Raw genomic sequence first — 23,575 nt, forward strand, 5'->3', positions numbered from 1 at the left:
ATGATCTGGGCTGGCGCAAGATTTTGTGGTGCCGGGTTCAATATTTTTGCGGTACATAAAATACCGGTCTCCGTCATGGGCCCAAATGTAAAATGCCCGAAAACGCAAATATCGGCAAAGGCAAAGATCGAAAATCGAAAGATCTTAAGTCGCCGCCGTCGAAATTGCCGTCAATTAGTAATGAACAGGAGTTGGGGCCACACGAAGTTCAAATGAATATCACAGGATTAGTGATTCTGATTTCTCGATGATTTTCATTTCTCGAGAAATAAGAATTGTCAATTTAACTTCTTAAATTTCTTCAATAAATGAAAACATGTATAGTAGTTAAGTATAATTTATTCGACATAATTGGATTCAAGACTACAAATATATGTTTTCGCATTATTGGTATGTAATTTTTGTATTCATTTTGTATTGCATTCTGCTGATTCCCACGCCTTATTTCTTCTTATCGGAGAGTTTTCTATAATCAACAAAGCAAATATAACACCGCCAGCCGGATAGAGTAATAGAAAAATAGAAAAAAAGTCAGGTCAAAAATTACGGTCAATGCATTGAGATAAAGATCAATTCAAAAAGTACTCAAAATAACATAAGAAAAGAACATTTGTAAGATAAGGCACGTTTGAAAGTTAGAAATTTGTAAACAATTTTCATCATTCCCAAACCGAAGTAGTATTTTTTCTTAAAACAATATTTCATTAATTTTTAATTAAAATTTAGTAAGCATCCATCAACCGAAAATGGCCGTTCTCTTGTTCGATTTTTCTTACACTATTTTTTTCAACCCTTTAAACATGTGTGCTCTTCACGAAAAAATTCAAACGTAATTCTTGTATTAATGTGATGAAAATAAAATAAAAAGATTAAATTTTATAAACCGGAAGTGATATTTTTTCTTCTTAGAAAGGTCAAAAATATTGTCGCCACACCCCTGAGCGTATTAATCTAAAACTTATAGCTGATACAGCTTTAGATAGAATTCATAAACCGGAAGTAGTATTTTTTTTAAAAACAAGATTTCATTATTTTATTTTGACCTTTTAAATTATTTTAATCTTCTTGATATTTATTGTGTATAGTAAAGATAGTGATTTTAAGTAAAAATAAAAAAAAAATCACTAAATTTAATGTTATTTAATAAAGCGGGAGTACCACAGGGATCCATTTTGGGACCAATATTATACACAATCTACACAGCAGACATCCCAACACCAAACAAAAATGTCACAGTAGCAACGTACGCCGATGACACAGCATTCCTTACATGTAGTAGCGACCCCACGCTTGCATCGGAAGTGCTACAGGATCAATTAAATAGCTTCCAAGAGTGGATGAAAAAATGGCGAGTGAAAGTTAGCACTGGCAAATATGTTCATGTCACATTCACATTTCGACGAGGGAACTGCCCAGTAGTCAGACTGAAAAACGACGAACTGACTGAAAGTACCGCAGCAAAATACCTGGGTTTCACCTTTGACAGGAGACTGACATAGAAAGATCACATCAAAAATAAAAGACAGGAACTCACCCAGAGACTACACAAAATGAACTGGTTGGTAGGAAGAAAATCCAGTCTGACATTAGAGAATAAAATTTTAGTATATAAGTCAATCTTAAAGCCAGTATGGACATATGGTATCCAACTATGGGGAACGAGTAGTAATTCTAACGTCGAAATCTTACAACGATTCCAAAATAAAGCTCTTAGAATAATAAAAAAATGCCCCATGGTTTGCGAGAAACATTGAAATTCATCAACACGTATCTATACCATCAATTAAAACGGAAATAGAAAGTTATACAAAGAACTACAAGCGTAGACTCGAAACCCACTCAAACGAGCTGGCAAAAGCTCTTATAAAGTCTAGTGCAAAAGACACTAGACTAAAGCGCCGCAGAGTGCTCGAATAAGGGATAAAAAGGTGGCAATTAATGAATTGCCAAATCTTCTGAAATAAATTGTGATAAAATTTGCTTATGACTGACGGGTCGATTACAAATATCTTTAAAAAAAAAAAACTAAATTTAATGAACCGGAAGTGGAATTTTTTCCTCTTAGAAAGGTAAATGTTGTGCCCACTACTCTGTCCACACCCCTGAATTTATCAAGCTGAAAATTTATATTTGTATTATTTATGTACTGACTTAGAGCTGATATGGTTTTGGTCAGAATTCGTAAACCGGAAGTAGTATTTTTTTTAAAAACAATATTTCATTATTTTATTTTGACCTTCTAAATTATTTTTATTTTCTTGATATTTAATGTATATAATACTGATAGTGATTTTAAGTTAAAAAAAAAATTTGAAAAAAATCCGACAATCGGAAGTAGAACATTTGTCTTGTGCAAGTTTCAATACATTTGCGCTCAATTTGTATCGAAAATGTTGTCATAGTTATTAGTATTTCATAATTTGTCTGTACGGTTCAATATCGAATTTTGTTTTGTAACCTTTTTATATTCCTCAAATACATAGATAAAGTCAGTGGTTGGTCACATCGGAATTTTCTTTTATCAATATGATTTATACAAATTCTAATAAAATTAAAGAGTGGCCGATTTAAGTTTGCACACATGTGGCCGAACTCCTAGGGGCGGGCCTGGTCGTGAATGTAGGTGTTACGTCCAAAATTTCGCGCAAAGTTCACTGTCACATTGCTGAGAGTTCGTTGGATTTAAATGGAGTGGAAATATATTTGTGTACTTCAAATCAATATTAGGAGAGAATTATCTATAGAGTGATAATTTCAACCGACACCGTTTTCACTCAAAATTACATATGTCATATTTTTATCTTCGACCAGCCGAAGGAAATGTACAACTACATATTATAGAAGAATGTGTTTATCAACGCTTCGATCATCTAAAGAAGCAATCAAGTGGCCATCCGACAATATTTTGCGAGTATGTCTTAGAAGGTAGCCTTCTCGACAACATTGGTCATTTCTTCTTGGGGTTTTTGGCTCGACTCTCCGATCATAAGCCGCTGTTGGATTTTGTTAACCGAGCTGAAGAGATTTTGTTCACGAAAAGAATTGATTCTGCAAGCTTCAACGATGTAAGACTATTGTGTAAAACAATCTTGAAAGGTATACAACAAACGGATTCGCGTTTGATTGCTCTCACAAATCTCTGCAGAAATTTGATAATAAAACCAGTCGCTGAGCATACGTTACAAACAAATCATAGTATTCACTGCGATCACTACAAGATTTACATCAATTTCAATTATTGTTTACCGCTCGTTGCCAAGCGAAAGGTTGAAATCAAAAAAGGCCTAGCATGTATTCCATGTGGCCTTTGGAAGCAATATTTTATTACTCTGTATAAAGAGCATTTACATTCCAAATTTACTAGTTTTAATAACAACTCCTTAAAAGTTGATCCAAGATGGAGAGAGATGATGATTAAACTAATCAATGATTCTCGTTTTGGAAATAACAGAACAAAAAACATATCTATCAAGTATAATGAAATTGACAAAGAATTAATATATTTTCCACTATGTATGAAAAATCTGCACAATATACTTCGTACCAAACATCGCTTATCCCATAATGAAAGATTTAGATATAGTCTATTTTTGAAAGACATTGGATTATCATTGCAAGATTCTATTTACTTTTGGCAGAAAGAATATTCCAAGCCATGTGATGGCAAAGTCTCTTGTTCACACAGTTGGTTGAAAGATGAGAAAAAGTATGTGTACAGTTTGAGGCATTTATATGGTCTTGAAGGTGCTCGGAAGAATTACACTATGGTTAAGTGCGCTACAATTCAAGCGAAACCGTCATCTGAAGGTGGATGTGCTTTCAAACATTTTGACAATGAGTACCTGAAAAATATAATCGATCATAATGTATTGAATAAAGGTGATTGGGATGCAATAATCTTAGAACGAATATCTAATTCGTGTACAAACGCTTGCACAATGTACAAAAAGGCAATATTATCACATTACTCAAAAAACTCAGAAGATGTTCGAACATTTTCTCCCGTTGAATATTATTTAGATTTGAAAAAAAGACAAGCATAATTAATGTGATTGTTAGTTATGTATATGTTCTATAATTAAGTAATGTTTTTAGTATGAATTCAGCTAAAAATGCATAATCTCATATTTTATGCATAAACTAAGATAATAAACCAATGATAATATTATAATTTTACAAGTTTTTTAGAGATTGTATCTAATTTATATCTGTATTTATTATTATAACATAATATGCATATTTATGTATAATAAATCATTATAATATTTATTTCTACATTGTTGAATAAACGATACATAAACAACATGTTTTTTTACTCATACCATAGATATAAAAATATTCATTAAAACTAATATTGAAATAAAAGAGTTAGTCCATGCGATATATCTATAATTTTTTTCACAATATTAAGTACATGTGTTAACATGATATTTGACTTTTTCTTTATTTTAATAATCATGTAATTTTGAAATATATAATTTAAAAAAATACTTAATGACTAAATTTAGGTTCAATGAAAAATGACAAATCGGCGTCTAGCACAATAGACCTAATAACCTTCGTAAATTAAAAAATTACACAAATAAGGTCTAAAGGATTTATTCAATAATGCACTACTAGAATTGCGTTTGTTTGCGAATGGATGCAATATGATTATGAGAAGTATTTACCCAAACGATAGTATCATCTATTGTATACAAAAATGCTTTACAACCCTTTGTGCAATTTGTAGAGCAGACCCATCTCCTTTTTCCAGAACTATTTATCGTTTGCATTGTGTACGTGTATGATTGGTATAGTAGCAATGGCTTTCCCTTTCTTGAACGAATGTATTTAGCTGAAAAATAAATAATGAAAAAATTAGCACATTAATTTTGATACTCAAAAGTATTTATCAAAGTGTACCATCTAAATAAAAACTGATCGGTTGAATGTACAAATATATATATTTTATTTTGGTTTAAGTAACAGCGGTCGGTCTAATATTAAAAAAAAATATAATTAATAAATCACTTATAATATTACCCACACAGCATAAATCTATACATTAATATATATAAGTGTATTCCATACTGTATTGAAACGTGTTGGAATGAATAAGAAAATTAACAAGATTGGGTTCAGACATATATTAATATAAAAAATACTGAATATAACTGCTAACAATCTGTATATATGTTACACCGAATCCATGAAATTGTCTATTACAAGCATTCGGCAAGAGAATTGCCGAATGCGTGAAAAATGCAAGCACGTTGCCCAGTTCACGGATTCCGTAAATTCTTTGCCGAACGCGTGAACTGGACAGCGTGTTATATTATAACCGAGTGTCAAAGTGACAGCTGAATAAGGATGTTTAATTTACATATTATTATGTATAATATGACTACATACATATGTTTCACTGTTAAAATATTGATCAAAATGTATAAAAATGGCATTAATTTATGTATAAGTCATATGAGATGATCGAAACATATGTATGTAGTCATATTATACATAATAATATGTAAATTAAACTAAATTAAATATCGTTATTCAGCTGTCACTTTGACACTTGTCCACGCTGTCCAGTTCTAAAAAACAACACCGGAGCGCTGCTGTCTATTTGCCGACTCCATGCTTTGAGCAGACAAATTCTTGCCGAATACACGCATTCGCTAAAGAATTTACGGAATCCGTGAACTGGGCAACATGCTTGCATTTTTCACGCATTCAGCAATTCTCTTGCCGAATGCGTGTAATAGACAATTTCACGGATTCGGTGTAACATATACATAAGAGTTCCTACATGAAGTATTACAATGTCAGTGTATTACAAAAATATTCTCACAAAACGCAAGTGATAAACGTCAACTTTTCCTATTTATATGGTAGTGTTGCGTAGGGGTAGATGGAGGATCCAAGTAAAAAGCCAAAGTCGTTTCACAGCATTTATTGGTGATTAAGGAGATACACGCACTGGAAGTGCTCCGTCCTGAATGTCTTGATATCGCCTAAGTACCGCCTGAATGTCTTGATATCGGGTCGGTCGCTCAAGGCATCCGGTTACTTCCCTATTGCTTAGGCATGTTTCCGGATATGTATTCCCACGACACCCAGTCCCACGGTATCGGTCACTTCTGAGAAGGGACCAAATAGCGGCCACTTCGGTGGCCATTGTTTAACCTTAAATGCACTTAGAGTCTAGAGATAAGCCTTGAAACCAATTATAACGGTCACACAGTCTCTGGAATGCTACTCGGCCTAATCCGATTGCAACTACTCGGCGGTGTACGTAATAGTAGTTTTGCAATTAAACACTAATACAATTTAAATGATTTAGGGGAAGCACTACTTTTATTAACCATTTATGTACATACTAGCTTTATTACCCGGCTTTGTCCGGGGTGTCCAGCCCCCAACAGAGGCTCTATGGGACTGCACCCCTTGCGACGCCCCCGACAGGGGCCCCATAGGGGGTTGCGTCCCCTTTGGCGGAGCCTCATGGGGCTGCACCCCTTGCGGCGCCCCCAGCAGGGGCCCCATGTGGGCTGCGCCCCCTTCGGCGGGGCCCCATGGGTGCTGCGCCCCCTGTGGCGCCTTTGGCGGGGGGCACAGCCCCCATGGGGGCTGTGCCCCCTTTGGCGGGCACTGCGGGGACTTTGAATCCTTTGAATAGAAAAAAAATAAATCGAACGTGCTATTTTCACCCAACGACCGATGGTTGATGGACGTAACTACGACTACACAAATAAAGACGACCACACAAACAAAGACGACCAACCACGACGACACAAACATTATTGTTTTATATAGTAGATTATATGGTAAACGGATTATTGCGCAAATTGCGCTCGCGCGCACGACAATCGTTGCCACAAAAATCGTGAATACGGAATATCTGGTATTCGAGTTCTCGTTAGTACAATATTTCAGGTGATTGATGGAGTTTTTAGGTGCTAGATGTTCCGTGTTCGAGATTTTAGTGACGTGCGTGAGATCGTTTTTTGCGGAATAATCACCGAACCATATTTATGTATTTATACCGAACCATATTACGAACATAAAATTATAACACAAAGCATTCTGTTTTAATTTTTACCGCATAAAATCTAAGTGGTCGACGACTGCAGTGTCCCTATATGGAAATTGTGCAGTGAGTACATGGTTGTGCTTGGCGATGTGTTGTGGCCTTGAGTCGTTTGACAGTTGGCGGTGACATGTGGGGGTTTGGTGCTCGGACACCTCAGCAACGACCTTCTGAACATCAAATAACCTGCTGAACGCTTCAGGTTTATTCCGAGCGCTGTCATCATTCAAATAAACCATTATCTCTCGTCTGCCAAATTTGCATCATCTTGCATTCGAACACAAATGACCTTTGTAACTGTGCCCAACAATAATCGGTTGTATAATTTAGGATATCGATATAAACATTAAACGACTTGCATCGACGTATACATTATAACGTTGTATTGTTCCCACGAAATAAATAAAATGGTATTGCTGTATATTAAAATTGGCATAATTATCATCGGATATATGTATGTACTGATATATATGTATGATACTGGAAAATGACGGGATCCAAAAAAAATGTTTTGAAAACAATTATTAAATAACTTGAATGTAATAATGTTCCCCTTGAGACTAGTTAGAAAACAATGTTTAATATCGAATTTTTATTTTTTAGTGGTGGGAAAATATATGTTGAGCCAATTATAATACTGTATAATGACTCACGTATATAATATGTATGTATATTCGTTTGTAAATACGATCCAACACCATTTTTCAATTCTTAATCTAAATATATTTATTATATGACAATAAAAAAATACATGAGTAAATGTATTAACAATTTTAAATATTTAATATAAACAAAACTGAATACAAAAATATTTATAATATGTACATATTTGAACAACATTATCATTATTTTAAGAAATTGCTCAATAGCTAATTTACAACAACAATAATATAATAAAAAAAATATATTATTTGATCTCTTATCTTCATTCTATTGAAATATAAAAAAGACTTCACTTTTTAGTACTATTTTTTATTATTATTTCTAAGCTCAAACATCACTTCTTCATCACTAATATAAATATATTAATTGTTAAGATTTTATAAAGTACAATTCCAATGCAGTTTGAATCGAAGGTGTCGTATCAGTAGGTGTCACAGCTGAACGTTTCTTGGAATTGCGTTTTTTCTTTGATTTTTTCTGTTCTGTACAAATTAAAGCTTGTTAATAAATTGATAATAATTTATATATATTCATAATTCATATACATATATTTATAATTTATATATATACTAAGAAAAATGATCAACCGATGTAAAATATGTGATAAAATTGTAATGAAAGAACATTGCAATATTGAAAATATTTTTTTAATATAGGTACCTAAAAAAATTTAGATTTTGTTAAATGTACATATGTACAATGTGGGTCTACCTCACGGGACTGAAAGTGAAAAGCCCGAAAAAGCAAATATCGGAAGGCAAATATCGAAAATCAAAAGATCTTAAGTCGAAAGATCAAAAAAAAAGGGTGCATGGTAAACGGTACTATGTATATATAATATATATGAGTGGCATGCGGTGAAATTATCTCTCTTTTTGTCTTACAGCCTTGTTTAATGTACGCGCGCAGGATACGGGAGGAAAAGCCTGTTCCTCTTGTTCCTGTCCTGCTCGCGCAAATTAAGTAAGGATGTACGACGGGGGAGAGAGAGTTTTACCGCACGCCACTGATATATATACTAACCGTTTTTCATATGTATGAATGGTAAACGAACATTTTCGACTTTTCAACATTCGGTGCGGTGACGGTCACTCGTACAATGTGTATATTGACAGTAATTAAAAATAGTATACGTATTTTCATCAGAAAATTTATTGGGAAATATAATAATGGATAAGTAGGCTAAATGCTGTATTATGTTAAATTAATAATAATATTAAAATGTCTAAAATTCTGTATTTTTAGTGCATAAAGAAAAAGATGACAATTATTGAAGGAGTCGGAGACGAAGTTACACAATTTTGTTTGATCGTTTTGTGTGGCATCATTGCTTTATTGGCATGGTGGTCCACAGCACAGCAACCACATCGCTTCAGAACAGCTGTCATTCTTGATAGAAACGTCAGACATATATATAGATTTTTTCCTAGACCCGTTAGTGGTAAGTTGATATATATGTAATTCATAATTTAAATAAATTTTTGTATTGGTGAAAGTTAACTTATATACATACACATTTGATTACCAATAGATCATCTTAAAAAATGATTTTTTTTATACTAAATCAAATTATTGAATAATATAAATTTTTATGTTTTTTTTTTTTAAGGACAAAGACATCCTCAGCATATGTTAATATTAAGTGGACCTGCGCCTAATACTGATTCACAGGCAATTACAAGTAATGGAATTTCGATAGTTACACAGAATTTTTTTTAATTATATATTTACATATTGATATTTAAACAATTTGAATTTGAAAGAACTTAAATAAAAAATTGTTTATTTAAATTTAAAAAGAATCCAAATTGTGTATTTTTAAGGTAATTCAAGATCCGAGAATACAATTCCTAGTAGAATAGAATCAATACCAATCGGTAACGTATTCATTTTTTTTTTGATTTGTTAAATTTATATATTTCAACATAAATAAAATTTTATTTTTCAAAAATTTAGATGATTCTCAGCAGAATCCTACAACTGATGTTGTAGCCAACAATCAAGAAACATCGGGAGAGGATACAGAAATGAATAACATAGTCAATACTATGGATATGGATTCAGAAGCATCAGTATTGAGAAATAGAAGATTAGCATTTTTTGAAAATAGATCAAATATAGGTTTTTTATTTTGTTTTAAATTCAATCTACACACGTGTATGTACTCATATATGTATATATAATAAGTAAAAGTATTTTTAGATAATCTTCAAAATGATTCAACGGTTACTGAAACTGAAACTTCAGATCCTAAATTAATTTCTGACAAGGATGAAAACACGGAGCAGACAGATAAAACCGACAATACATGTTCTGATGCCACTGAAAATTCAGAAGTCAAAAGTGAAAACAGTCAAGAAACACCAGATATCAATGACGCAATTAGGATTCGGCTTAAATACTTAAATGATGATTTGAGACTAGTGGAAGGTAGTTTGCATGAGCCATTGGGAGAATTTAAACGGTAAACTATGATCTGTTTATTCAAAATATTAATATTATTATTTTGAATGTGTTCATGTAAATTTAATATAGGAGACATTTCAAAGTTGAGTTGAACGCCCGGAAACTAGTTCGACTCATATTCAACGGACAGGTTCTTCAACGTGAAGCTGCAACATTACAGTCTTGTGGTTTATTTGATAATTGTGTTGTTCATTGTCTTGTACATCAACCTAGAACACAACAACAATTTGCTCAGGTATTTACAGTACACTATTTAATATTACATAGATTCAGCAAACCTTATTTAAAGACTGCAACTTTGAAGTAAACATAAACATAAATTATCAGATACGCTTTTTAATCTTTATTTACATAAGATAACTTTGTATATTATTGTTTAGGTACAACAACAGTTGAATCCAACAAACTTTTCTCTTGGAAATATCAACAACATTAATACCAACAATCAGAACCAAATACCGCAAACTGATATTGGAATACAGGAAGAGAGGGATTGGGATTTAAGTCATATATTGTTTACAATGCTTGCGTCTCTTTTATCCATAGCATGGTATATCCAGTAAGTGTACACAGAAACTACTCTGTTTGTTTTTATTTTGTGAAAATGACTACAGTGTTTACTGTTTTTTTCTAGTATTCGATTTTCAAGTCTCTTTGGCGTAGCGGCTAGTCTTGCTATGTTGGGATTAACAGGAATTTATATAATAGCTGTAATTTGTGTTTATTTTCCTGAGACACAATCCACGCCCAATGTAAGCCCCACAAACAATTCACCAGTCGACACTGCAGAAACAAATACTAGCAATTAAATTAATAAATAACATCTTATGCATATTCATTATTTGTTAGTTGCATAAGTGAGCTTTCAATTTTCAAGCTTGAATGCTATATTAAACGGCACTGAAAAATACTGATTATCTATATATAATATAAATGATAAATATTAGCACTTAAACTGTACATATATAGCGTTAACAATAGTTTTTTTTTTTTTTTTGTAAAAATTTATTCCATAATAAGTTTATAGTTAAATTATAGTTTTAGCGAATTATATACATATGTATACATATGTATACATATATATATATATATATATATATATATATATATATATATATATATATATATATATATATATATAAATCTATATATATATATATATATATATATATATATATATATATATATATATATATATATATATATATATATATATATATATATATATATATATATATATATATGTACATAGGTTGCTAGTATGATACATACTTACATTTTCAAATTTGGGTGGGATAATTTTTTCTTATGCTTCACAAACTCGACAAGTGTAACAAATATTCTTAATCGTATGCAGAAGAATGTTTATTTATAGAAATAAATTTATTTTATTTATTATTTATAGAAATTAATTAATATATACTTTTGCAGTAAATTTTTGAATAAGATATTTTCCTTTTTAAAATGAATGTTAAATATCTGAAATTTAGTATGTGTATTTTTAGAATGTTACTATGGGGATTATTGTATATTTTTCGATCAACAGGTGAATGGGTGTTGTTAATTACTGTACATATTAGTATTTTATTTCAATTGGCTGTTTTTGATTAATTTTATAAAGAAGTGTGAATAAAATTTATTATGTTATGTATGTATAGTATTGTTTTTGATGATATGTACATTCTATTCACAAATTTTGGCTATCTTTATGGCATTGGTTATATTATGAGTGTAGGCAGTGCTTTTTACTTTATTTTGTGGGGTAACACTGAAATGGCAATCAGCATCTTTAAAAAAAAATGTTTATTTTTTATGTGCACCGTGGCACAGGAAAATCTGCTTTATTTGAATATAATTTTCTTTAGTAAAAATTTTGACAAGAAGTGAGTTCTGGCACATTTTTTTATATACATAGGTAGAAGAAAAGCACCGAGTGTAGGTATGTTGTGCATTCCAACCAAAAATATAAACATGTTTTTATTGTATTATATATTACTATTGTACATAGTACATAGTACTCAATGCGTGATGAGAAACCTGGAAAATATATTCTTGTGCTAGGAGTTTGACATACTTATTCATACGTTTATTTGACTACTCCTATATTTCTTATTCCTCGCAAGGTGATCGCTTTTTATCATTGTCATTTGGTTTTAATGTAAAACTAAGTGCCTTTTATTGAAAATGTAAAATCATCCTTTTTTATATATAATTTAATAACTATAATTAAAAAATAAAAAAAATTTCTAATTTTAATATTTTTATTATGTTTCCCAGTAATTAGTTGAACAATAATTGGGATGACGTTTTTGTTTTCATTGATCATAAACCAGGCAAAAAATTAAACCTGCGAATTATATTTTAATTTGATTTTTGGAATGTTACTTTCACATATGTTAGATACAAGCTAAAAGATCTTATTTTCCAACTTATTATTTCGCTTTTAAAAATGACACGTTTAGTCATTTGTGTTTTAGGTACAGACATGTGTTTGACATTGACAATATAAAATTTTAATTTAGCTTTTTATTTGATTATATAAATATTTTTTTAAATCAAAATGTAACAATAATAACGTATATTTAGCAAAATCAGTTGTTTTAATATGCAAGGGAGTCGATATGCTATTTAAAAAAAAATGAAGTACTGAACTACTTATTGCAATGACAACAGTTTGCAGATTCATAAATTATTAAGTAAAATATTGCATTTAATATAAATTTAATGCTGAAATTCTGTACATTGAATTTCTGTACATCAATTTGGAATCTTTTTAATTTTATTTTTATTTTATATTTTATGAAGTGTTTGCCTATAATTATGAATATTATTTATTCATAGGGGATTACTTTCTAATAGCTGTGCATATATTTATTATAAAAATATTTTATTATTATATTTATGTATCATATGTTGAAACAAATATATACAATATGTGTACAAAAACCTTTTTTTTTTTAATTCCAATGTTTTGAAAAACTTTGGAAATAAAAATAAAAATAAATTAACCATTCCGAAATGGTTAGCATCATTCTAGAAATCACAATCAGGGACCCGAACCGAAAACCAAAAACCGGAATAACCGTTATTTTTGCCGGAACGAAAACCGCAACTGAACCGATTTTTTTTTCGGTTCGGTAAAATAAGTATATATACATTCTTTGGGAATGATAGAATTAAAGGACAAACATACAGGAATGTACATTAAAAATATGTTTTTGAAACTTTTAGAAAAATATAATATCGATATCAAACAAATCTACTGTGTTACTACCGAAATAGATGAAGAAAACCAGAATATTAATTATGAAAGAGATTATGAAGCAAATATGCTCCATTGAGAACGGTTCTTTCCTTCATCTCATCGGAATAAAATGTGTGGCACATACTTTACAATTAGCAATCAAAAATTCTATTAACGATAGCGATATATATTTTTTTACCGAATCGGAGCGAAAAAAATAACGGTTCGGGTCCCTGATCACAATGTCCTAATAAATTGAATTTTCAATAATAATTTGTTATACCCGTGAATATGAAATAAGAATTATTTTTTTTATATATATTATACGTAGTTTTGTATTGTGATTGTAATGGTGCTTCATAAGATAGGATGGTTCCGTGAACAAATGTTCACTTGCAAAATGCTCACCAACACATAATATACCTGACAAAAAGTTCACGCGTTACGATGTTCACACGAAAATTAAGCACTTTGAAAAAAAATATCGACAATAATCCTATACCGAACCAAGAAGCATTTCACTATACCCAATATATATGTACATTATTTAACACTGAAATAATATGTGAATCAAGAACAATTCTAACCTCAAATATAACTTATGCAGTTGAAGAAGGAACAAGTCGAAATCGATGTGAAAAGCAATAAGAGAAGAATGTCGCCAAGATCTACATATGCGCTGTTATATTTGAAAGTGGCAAAAGGCCAATATCTAGTTTCAAAAGCACTATTTCTATTTTAGTTAATTCACAAACTGTTATCACTTCTTTTAATTCGATATGCACAGAATCTCGGAAAAGCAGAATAAAGGTATTACAGGCCAACAGTATTTTTAAATATTGTTAATCATAAAACATTATATTTAATGTTTTGCGAAATATTACTCGAAATGAAGAAAAGTGGACTTTTACCACTTTAAAATTTAACGGCTCATATATGTATGTTAAATAAACGGTAAAGGAATGATGATAATGTTGCATTTGTGCAAAAAAAAGATGTTCCAAAACAAGTAGTGATCAACATTGAATATTCTAACCAGACTCGGTAGCCAATCGTAGAGATAATCGCGTAAGGATGGTTACCAGAATATTTTCCAGGCTTTACTAGCTCGTCAAAATGACCCTCTGGAAGCCCCTAGTTTTATCACTACGAGTTAAAATTATGATTTGGGAAAAATGGCATACTCTAAATCACAGGTACCTTTTGCGGGTGATGACTATTTTCAATAAAAGCCAAGTGACTTAATATGTTTGAAAATTAATTTTCCAGATAACGGGAAAGTACCCTTATTTTAATTAAAAAAAATTTGCTATTATAGAAACATTGAGACACAGATTAAAAATGAAAATTGTATCATACTCAATATATGTACATATGTATAAATTTTATTATAATATTATAAATGCATAAAAAAATGGATGAAAAATAATAACTAAATAACCGCGTTATTCCAATGTGTCACAAAGGCCACACATATGTATTTGTAGTTTACCGTTTTAGTTGGTTACCATACAGAAAACTCTTTGTGATCCACATTTTGGAAACCTGTGTTTTAAATGTTACAATACATTATATTCGTTAAATTTATCAATAAAAAAATCAGTCGATGAATTTCCAATGAAAGTGATGAAATAAACAATTATTTTTAATTTAATTTTTGTTTAAAAAAAACATATTTAACAGATCTTGTGGAAGTACTAGATAGTAAGCAAATACATATGTATAATAAAACATGTTCTAATATATATCCCTGCGCTACAAACGCAAACCCAATATATATATACATACATAAAATACATACTCCTTTGTAATTATAATAAAATTACCAGCTTTTACACAATTACTTACTTGAATAATAAATTATTGAAAACTCACTATTTGCGTATATCGTCGGTATACTGGCAGACAATGTTAAGTCAAAAATTGGATGTGTTGAATTTGTTAAGTCAAAAAATGAATAATGATTTAGGTCACAAAATAGAGTGTGACCCGACAAATTCGCTGAAGCTAAAACTGCCACAACATTGCCACCGGAACAAGACCGTCCCGACGAAGCCGCCCATAGGGATCCGTATAAACCATTCTTGAGTTAAGTAAACTCATTATTGGCATTTCGGGGTAGTCAGGGAACTTCTAAATATGTGCAGCTGCGTCAGATTAAACACGTATTATCAGTATTTTTTCCAAGTTTTTTTGATTTTAGCAGCAAGTGTTAAAAGCTGTTGATTTATGTACATTATATATTACAAGATAATACTTTACCAACAGCTGCAACGGATTCAAACTGAAATTCTACTGATTATCTTGAGTATGTAAATTTTTATCGATAAGCAATACGAAGAACAAAGAAAGCAATTTTTATGTCTGGGCGGGTTTATCCCGGCAGCAAACAATTTTACAGGCAATGTCGTGGTGGTTTTGGTTCCGGCGCTAATGTCAGGGTGCCCAAAATAGATAGCTTCAAATTTCTTGATTTTCGAAAACATCAATTTTTCCCAAGGATTTTTGACTTACAGCTTTCTGCCAGTATACCGACGATATATTCCATTATAGAAACATGTTAAGCAAATACCATGAATTTTATATGTCAATAATCAATATCTCTGTTTAATTTAATTTTACTGTTGAAGTATGTCATTTAAAATGTATTCCCATGAGAAAAAGTCTACAGATAAAAATCAAAAAAGTTTAATAGTGAATAACGTTTTGAAATATTTTTATATGTTTCATATGTTATTTGCAATAGCACCGATACGTTACAACGGCATCAACTTTATCACAGTCAGAAAGATTGTGAATATATATGGGGTATTTTTGTGTTGCACTGGATTTGTGTGTGAAGTATGGCTAAGAATAAAAATAACTGAGACGAAAATCGAAAAATTAAATGAAAATCTTCTAATAATCATAGTCAATAAATTAGTCACAAGTACAATGACTATAGCTGCAGCCTCTTCATGGATAACGTCTTTCTATAGTGAAAGTCACCTATATCAAGTCTTTTATAATTTTTACAAAATAGAAAAAAAAATAAAGGTGGATAAATCTAAATTTACACACAATTTATTTCCAATTATAATTATAGCACACCTCATATCTGCCGGAGTCATTCTCACGATAACAATCTCTGATCCAAAAGCGAAATTAGGCAAAGTACAATATTACTGGGCGTCTTTCGCCGTGTTTGTAGTAGATTTGACTATTTTGGGTTATATATGTAACATTATAATTATGACCCGTATTATGAGAATACTGAATGACTCATTGAAAAATTTGTTATTATATCTGAAGCCAATCTTAAATGAAGACATCAATTCAAAAGTACAAACCGTTCATATTTACGAATCGAAGGTGATGAATTCCATATACCGTGAAGAATTGGAAATAACAATTTCAGTACTGGATAAACTTGCTGATAATATTTGCATAGTCAATATGTTAGCAGCTTGGCCGGTTAGTATTTTGATGATAGTTAGTATGTTAAAAATATAAATTAATAAACAACATTATAATTATATTTGATAGTATTAACTTGTCATACAAGAGTCTAAGACACTTGTGCAAAAACAATACGAAGAAATAAACTTATTTTATCAGCATTATATAATACCTTTGATTTTGTAATTATAAAATATGAATTTTTTATATGTGGAAAATATTGTTTTTCAGATGTTTTTTTCAATATTGAGCTCATTTACATTGTTTATTCTCATAACGGCTGTTACAATCGCAGGAAAAGCACATGTATCAAAATAATTATTTACATTATAATGCATGTATACATTAATTAACTTGTATAAAAAATTGGAATTACATTCCAGATGGATTTAGGTATGATATTCAACATTATATGGTGTTTGCATCATTCTTGGTATATAGTAGTACCCATATTTTTATACGAGAAATTTCAAGCTATCATCCAAGAAACAGTGGATACAATTTTAAAACTACATATTTACAAGAAAAATGGTAAGAGAAATATGCAGATTTATTTTTTTAATTTATAAATAATATATATGTATATATATGTATGTATGTATGTATATATATATATATATATATATATATATATATATATATATATATATATATATATATATACATACATATATATATATATAAATATATATATATATATATATATATATATATATATATATATATATATATATATATATATATATATATATATATATATATATATATATATATATATATATATATATATATAAATGTACAAAATTTAATTGCAGGATTATTAATAGACGTTCAGCTAAAGAAATTAAAACAGGTCATGTTGGGTAGAAGTGTCCGATTCTTTCCGGAATACATGTTCCCTTTAAATTATACATTATTTCATTCAATAGTAGGTGCTTTAGCTACGTATACAATCATATTGATTCAAATGCAAACATAAAATTTTATTGATATCATTTTAAAGTCTACATTAGTGACACTCAAACTTTTTCATTTGGCGGACCAGCATATATTTTTCAGTAATTCTCACGGAATCATATTTTTAAATAAAAAGGTAATATATGTATGAGTGAAAACTTTTAAAACAAATAAAAATAAAATAAAATATAAGTATTAAAATTTATTTTATTGAATTCTTATATGTATATGTATGTATATTTAGACAAAGATGAAAAATGAAAATAAAAAAAAAAACTAATGAGACATTATCAAGTCGTGTTTTTATCGGAGACAATGAATGCCACACGTAATAGCTCATGAATATCCACACTATTACGATCTTTGATTAAACCATTGGTGAGAAACAAGTTTCGCAAAGGTAAGTTGATGCAAATGGTAAACGAGTTTTCAGTGCAAGTTTATAAAAATCTGGGAATTCTGTTTTCAATTTGATCCAAAAGGACGTAATTGAAGTTGTGGTTTCACTTTTTTAACTCTTGATCTGTAGTCAGATCAATTAGTTTATCTTCCAAATAACTGATATATATATATATATATATATATATATATATATATATATATATATATATATATATATATATATATATATATATATATATCATTTCATGGCAAAAATGGATTTCGTATTCATCCTTTTCCCTTTCGGGGATCGTCGTCTGGTGGGAAATTGAAATCAAATCGCTCTGATAAATTTGTCAAATGACAACTGAATACATCGCGCAAAGACGTCATGTCATATTAAGCTCCTCTCCTCCTTCGTGAATAATATCAGCCAAATTGTGAAACATGTCGTAGCAATCTTTTGAAACATGAATCTTCCATGTTTTTAGTTTTCGTTTCAACCTATCTGTATTGTCTGCTATTGTAAAACAAGATGACATTCTTCCTTGCATGGAAGAATGTCATTCAAAATCCAAAAAATATCTGTCAAATAAGCTAGCTTGCCTACCCAGTTTATGTTTTGAAATTGTTCTGAGATAGGTTGTTATTGTTGTTGTAGAAATATAGCGATCTCATCCCTGAGCTGAATGAAAATTGACGCGTTTTGAACTAAGCATCTTTTTGAATTCAAATTATAAAAATAAAAATATTGTATTTATACGTATCATATCGGCTTTTATACGTAACATATGATTTATATAAATCGGTAAATGTCGTGTTGTTGGTAAACTGTATAGGTACGTATAATAATTGCGCTCCGCTTTAATCACGGCACGGCAATACTCGAGTACTCTCACACAGCAGCCAACGAAAGCGGCCAGCGGGTCCGCTACGCCGGATTCTGGTATACATATAATTTCGAAAGAGACTTAGTATATATGTTTGTTTGTTCGTGACGGTTAATTTAATAAAAAAAAAACAAATGAATATTCAAATAAATTTATATAAAATAAAGCTATTCAAATAAATAAAATGTTAACTATAAGATTAGTCATGCTTATGGGGTTTATATTACAAATACCGAGCGAAGCCGGGTAAAACCACTAGTAATTTATATAATGGATGAGATGATGCAACGTTGTCATAAGCTATTGTTTTAATTTCTAATTACGTCTTTGTCCGCGGACCAGCTACCGCCGGTGCACAGACCAGTACTGGGCTGCGGACCAACGTTTGAGTAGCACTGGTCTACATAACAAGATTACTTTCAAATGTAAATTATTTATAGAATTATGATTTTATAATAGATGTAGTATTCAGTTCAAGGAATGGGTTTATGAATTTAATTGATTAAAACATAAAATTACACATACACATTCTTGTATTTACATATATACATACGTATACGATATATGTACATATTTCCAAATTGTTTTGTGACACCGAATAAGATATTGATTGAAAACTCATACGTATACATACAATCAATTAGAATATAGTGATGGAGCGTCAACAAAACGTTACACGAAAAAAAAATTGGTTCAAAAGCCTTCCTGGTATTATGAAATTTATTTATGGGATTAACCTCATTGTGGGAACTATTTCTGCTGGGAATAATGGTAAAAGATTTATTAATCCGACTCGTATATATGTGGGAATATTATCATTAGTACAAACGTGCGTAATTTATCTTTATATTATTAGTTTTTGTGCCGGTTATTCACAAATGGGCGTTTTGAGATCCCTTGTAGTAAATATGTACGGGATTTCAATGGCGTCGACAACGGCTACTTGTTGGATAAGGGAATTGACTACACCGACATTTATTTCCAAAATACTTTCAAATAGTAGAAATGTCGAAAAAATGTTGGGTAAACATCGACAGTTTCATTTTGTAAGTGTGAAGATTGCTATTTCGATTTTCTTTATCAACGGTGTTGCAGTAGCCATTATTATGTCGATTCACGCGAGGATGAACTATATAATAATTTGGTCTTGTATAACGATGTTGGTGAATGATTGGGTGTTTATTAAATTCATAGCCGAAATTATATTGTTTGAAAATAATTTTCGAAAATTGAACGATGAACTTGAAAAGATATACAAGGGATCGAAAAACAATAGTAAAAATGTTATTAAAACAGAATTCACCATACAAGATGCTGTCATGGTTTTCCATAAGCTGCATAATAATGTGGTGTGGTCAAAGCAACTCATGGGGCAGCTGGTAATTTTTTGAAAAGAATAGTAAAACAAAATAATACACTATTATTAATGGATACTTTTTGATCACATTCAGATGCTCTTTCACACCATGTCTACATTAACGTTGTTTGTTGCATTCACATCATTGATTATGAAATTTCAAGTAGGTTTGCTTCATGCAGAAATGGAATAATTTTTTTACCATAATTTTATGGGGTCTACCTCGCGGACCGGAATGTGAAATTACCGAAAACGCAAATATCGGAAGGCAAAGATCGAAAATCGAAAGATCTTAAGTCGAAAGATCAAAAAAAAGGGTGCATGGTAAACGGTACATACTCACTTAATTTGCGCGAGCATGATACAACAGGAACAAGAGGAACAGGCTTTTCCTCCCGTATTAATGTGCGCGCGCAGAATACGGGAGGAAAAGCCTGTTCCTCTTGTTCCTGTTGTATCCTGCTCGCGCAAATTAAGTGAGTATGTACCGTTTACCATGCACCCTTTTTTTTTTGATCTTTCGATTTTCGATCTTTGCCTTCCGATATTTGCGTTTTCGGTAATTTCACATTCCGGCCCGTCACGGAGACCGAATTTTATGATGTGGTTTTGTATGTATGTATGTATTTCAGAGTACGAACTATATATTACTATTAACGGATGCAATTTGGTGCTTACACAATGGATTAGTACTCATTATACCAATTTACATGTGTGAAGTGTTGAAAAACACGACGAATGAAACTAATAAATTTATATTCAAAATGTGGATGAAGTATCCAAAGGGTAAAGGTTAAAAAAGTAAAAGAAATATTTTTGACATTCAAATCCAATATTCTTAATTAGTACTGTTTCAGATCGCCAGATGAAAACTTTTGGAAAACTGTCAGTGGTTTTCAACAAGGAAGATAGGAGTGGATGTTTATTCTTGTTCAACTATGAATTTTTATACACGTTCATTGGTGCGTTGATCACATACATTGTAATTTTAATACAAATGGAAAATTAGTTTTCAATACAAGGCACACAAATATATACGTATGTATTTTACATATGTACGTACATATGTAGTTTGAGTGATATAATTAATGCAACACTTTTTAACTAGAGATACATTATATAGGCTTAAGCTTTGACGATATTGGTTTTAAATGCTTTTTACATAAATTCATTGACAAGAGTTTCAGGTATATGTAACAAATAATTCAACTGAAATATACATACTTTTATTATCTACAACAATTTTATAAAATAAAATAATACTATCAATAATTTCACGGTTATCAATGTACTTTTAATAACATACATACATATGTATGGATATTTATTAAAACATTTCAATAATATGTAAGTTTATTTAACATGTAAAAGATATGTTCGAGGCATAGTAAAAAAAATAAAGAAAACTAATTTATATACATACACTCTAATTGATTATTTTAAACAAAATAATTAGCATAATGTAAAGGTGACTTATTTTAATGATTAATTTAATTAAAAAATAAGTATGAGGATCATAACTATGATATAATGTATAGTCCATAGTTCTAGACTTTCCTGACAATGGAAAACAGTTTACCTCTATAAATGATATTTTAACAATATATGAAGTTTTGTGATCATGCGAAAATTGGAACTCGAAAGATTTTGACTGATTCGAACTGAGAATAGATCACTGATCACGTTTTCATGATCTAGAAAAAAATGTGTGTGTGTGTCTGTGTATATTGGGGACTTTTTTGAACACCGCTAGTTCAATCGAACTGAAACTTGGTATCGGTTTCTGAAATGCTAATCGATACAATATAATTTCGTGGAAAACATTCCCCTGCAGCGTTTATAATCATATTCCATAAGAAATAAACTGTCAATTGTTTTATGTATGTATGTATTTTGACTAGGAAATCCATATTTTTAGTATTTCTTGATGAATGGCATGTGTGGATGAAAAAATTCTCCAGTGGTGCTTTTTTAAATTTTTATTATAATTTATGTTTTATTATATTTTGGTCCTCTGCAAATATATATATTTGCACAAAAATAATATTATATTTTTGGAAACCCATTGTTCTGAAAATGGGGTGACAGCACTGGATACAAAGTTTCCAGATTTTAAATATGCATCTGGAAAGTTTCATAGACCAAAGAAGAAAAAAAAGTCTAATATTTGTGCAATAGAAAATTGTTACCTTTGTGTATAAAAAAAAAATGTTACCTTTTTTCCAAATAATCTGGACAAAATGACAAATTGGCCGGGACGCCGGGACCATATTTTCAAACCGGGACTGTTCCGGTCAAAGGAGGATATATGGTAAGGATATTTATATATGTTCATACATATCTATATAGAAATTATAATTTTTCATACAGAAAACCGCAACGAAAATATTCTTCGGATATACATAGGTCATTTATCACACCTTAATATTGGTAGCACCAATCTCACTAAGCGAAATTAAAAAGAACTGTGTACAAATTACGCCAATAGATTAATCTTAAAATTAAGAGTTCATAACATATCAGGTAAAATCAAGTGAAATCAAAATAGGTTGAGGAAGATTTAAATTTTATATGAATTACATGTAATATTTCCTCTCATTCAACTGCTAAAGACTGTATCACTCCATCATAATACGAATTACTGTAGCAGATGTTTGTTTTTATTTAATTATGAATTTCTTCAATCATTCCTGGCAGCATTAACCATTTACATAATCAGTTTGACACAAGAAAATGATCGTATTATTTATTCATTGAATTTCAAAATATAATTTAATATTGCACGGTGCATGACTGAAAATCATTAATATATAATATGTATGTAGATTGCACATAAGATTAATCAAATTACTTTCTGTTTATTTAATGACTGGGCCAGTGGCGTACCTTTTATGACGCGGTGCAATGCAGTTAATGCCAGCCCTTAGGGTTGGGAGGGCCTTCGGGAGAATCTTCATATAGGTACGTAATATATTAAGAAATAAAAAAATATAGTAAAATCGATTCGCACTAACAGAAGACAGTCAAAAGTATCTATAAAAATATTCAGACTTGGCGAATTTATAATATTAAAATGCAGAAGTTCATAAAATGTCTTTAACAGATGT

General features: G+C 30.4%; 3 protein-coding genes across 3 annotated transcripts in view; 2 read left to right on the forward strand and 1 right to left on the reverse strand.

Moving 5' to 3' along the window:
• The window catches only part of LOC143919269 (uncharacterized), a 494,191-nt gene that overhangs the window by 161,889 nt on the left and 308,727 nt on the right, over positions 1-23,575 (reverse strand). The gene's annotated exons all lie outside the window — the stretch shown is intronic.
• On the forward strand, positions 2,635-4,043 carry LOC143919218 (uncharacterized). The gene has a single exon (XM_077441430.1). It carries the CDS (start codon positions 2,787-2,789, stop codon positions 4,041-4,043), a length of 1,257 nt encoding a protein of 418 aa, XP_077297556.1. The 5' UTR covers positions 2,635-2,786.
• Positions 7,157-11,174, forward strand: LOC143919272 (uncharacterized). Its single transcript, XM_077441502.1, has 9 exons — positions 7,157-7,274; positions 8,981-9,176; positions 9,345-9,416; positions 9,559-9,612; positions 9,692-9,856; positions 9,938-10,199; positions 10,271-10,436; positions 10,582-10,760; positions 10,836-11,174. Exons 2-9 carry the CDS (start codon positions 8,996-8,998, stop codon positions 11,008-11,010), a joined length of 1,254 nt encoding a protein of 417 aa, XP_077297628.1. The 5' UTR covers positions 7,157-7,274; positions 8,981-8,995; the 3' UTR covers positions 11,011-11,174.

The sequence above is a fragment of the Arctopsyche grandis genome, chromosome 11 (assembly GCF_051622035.1).
Source record: "Arctopsyche grandis isolate Sample6627 chromosome 11, ASM5162203v2, whole genome shotgun sequence".
Taxonomy (NCBI): Eukaryota; Metazoa; Arthropoda; class Insecta; order Trichoptera; family Hydropsychidae; genus Arctopsyche; species Arctopsyche grandis.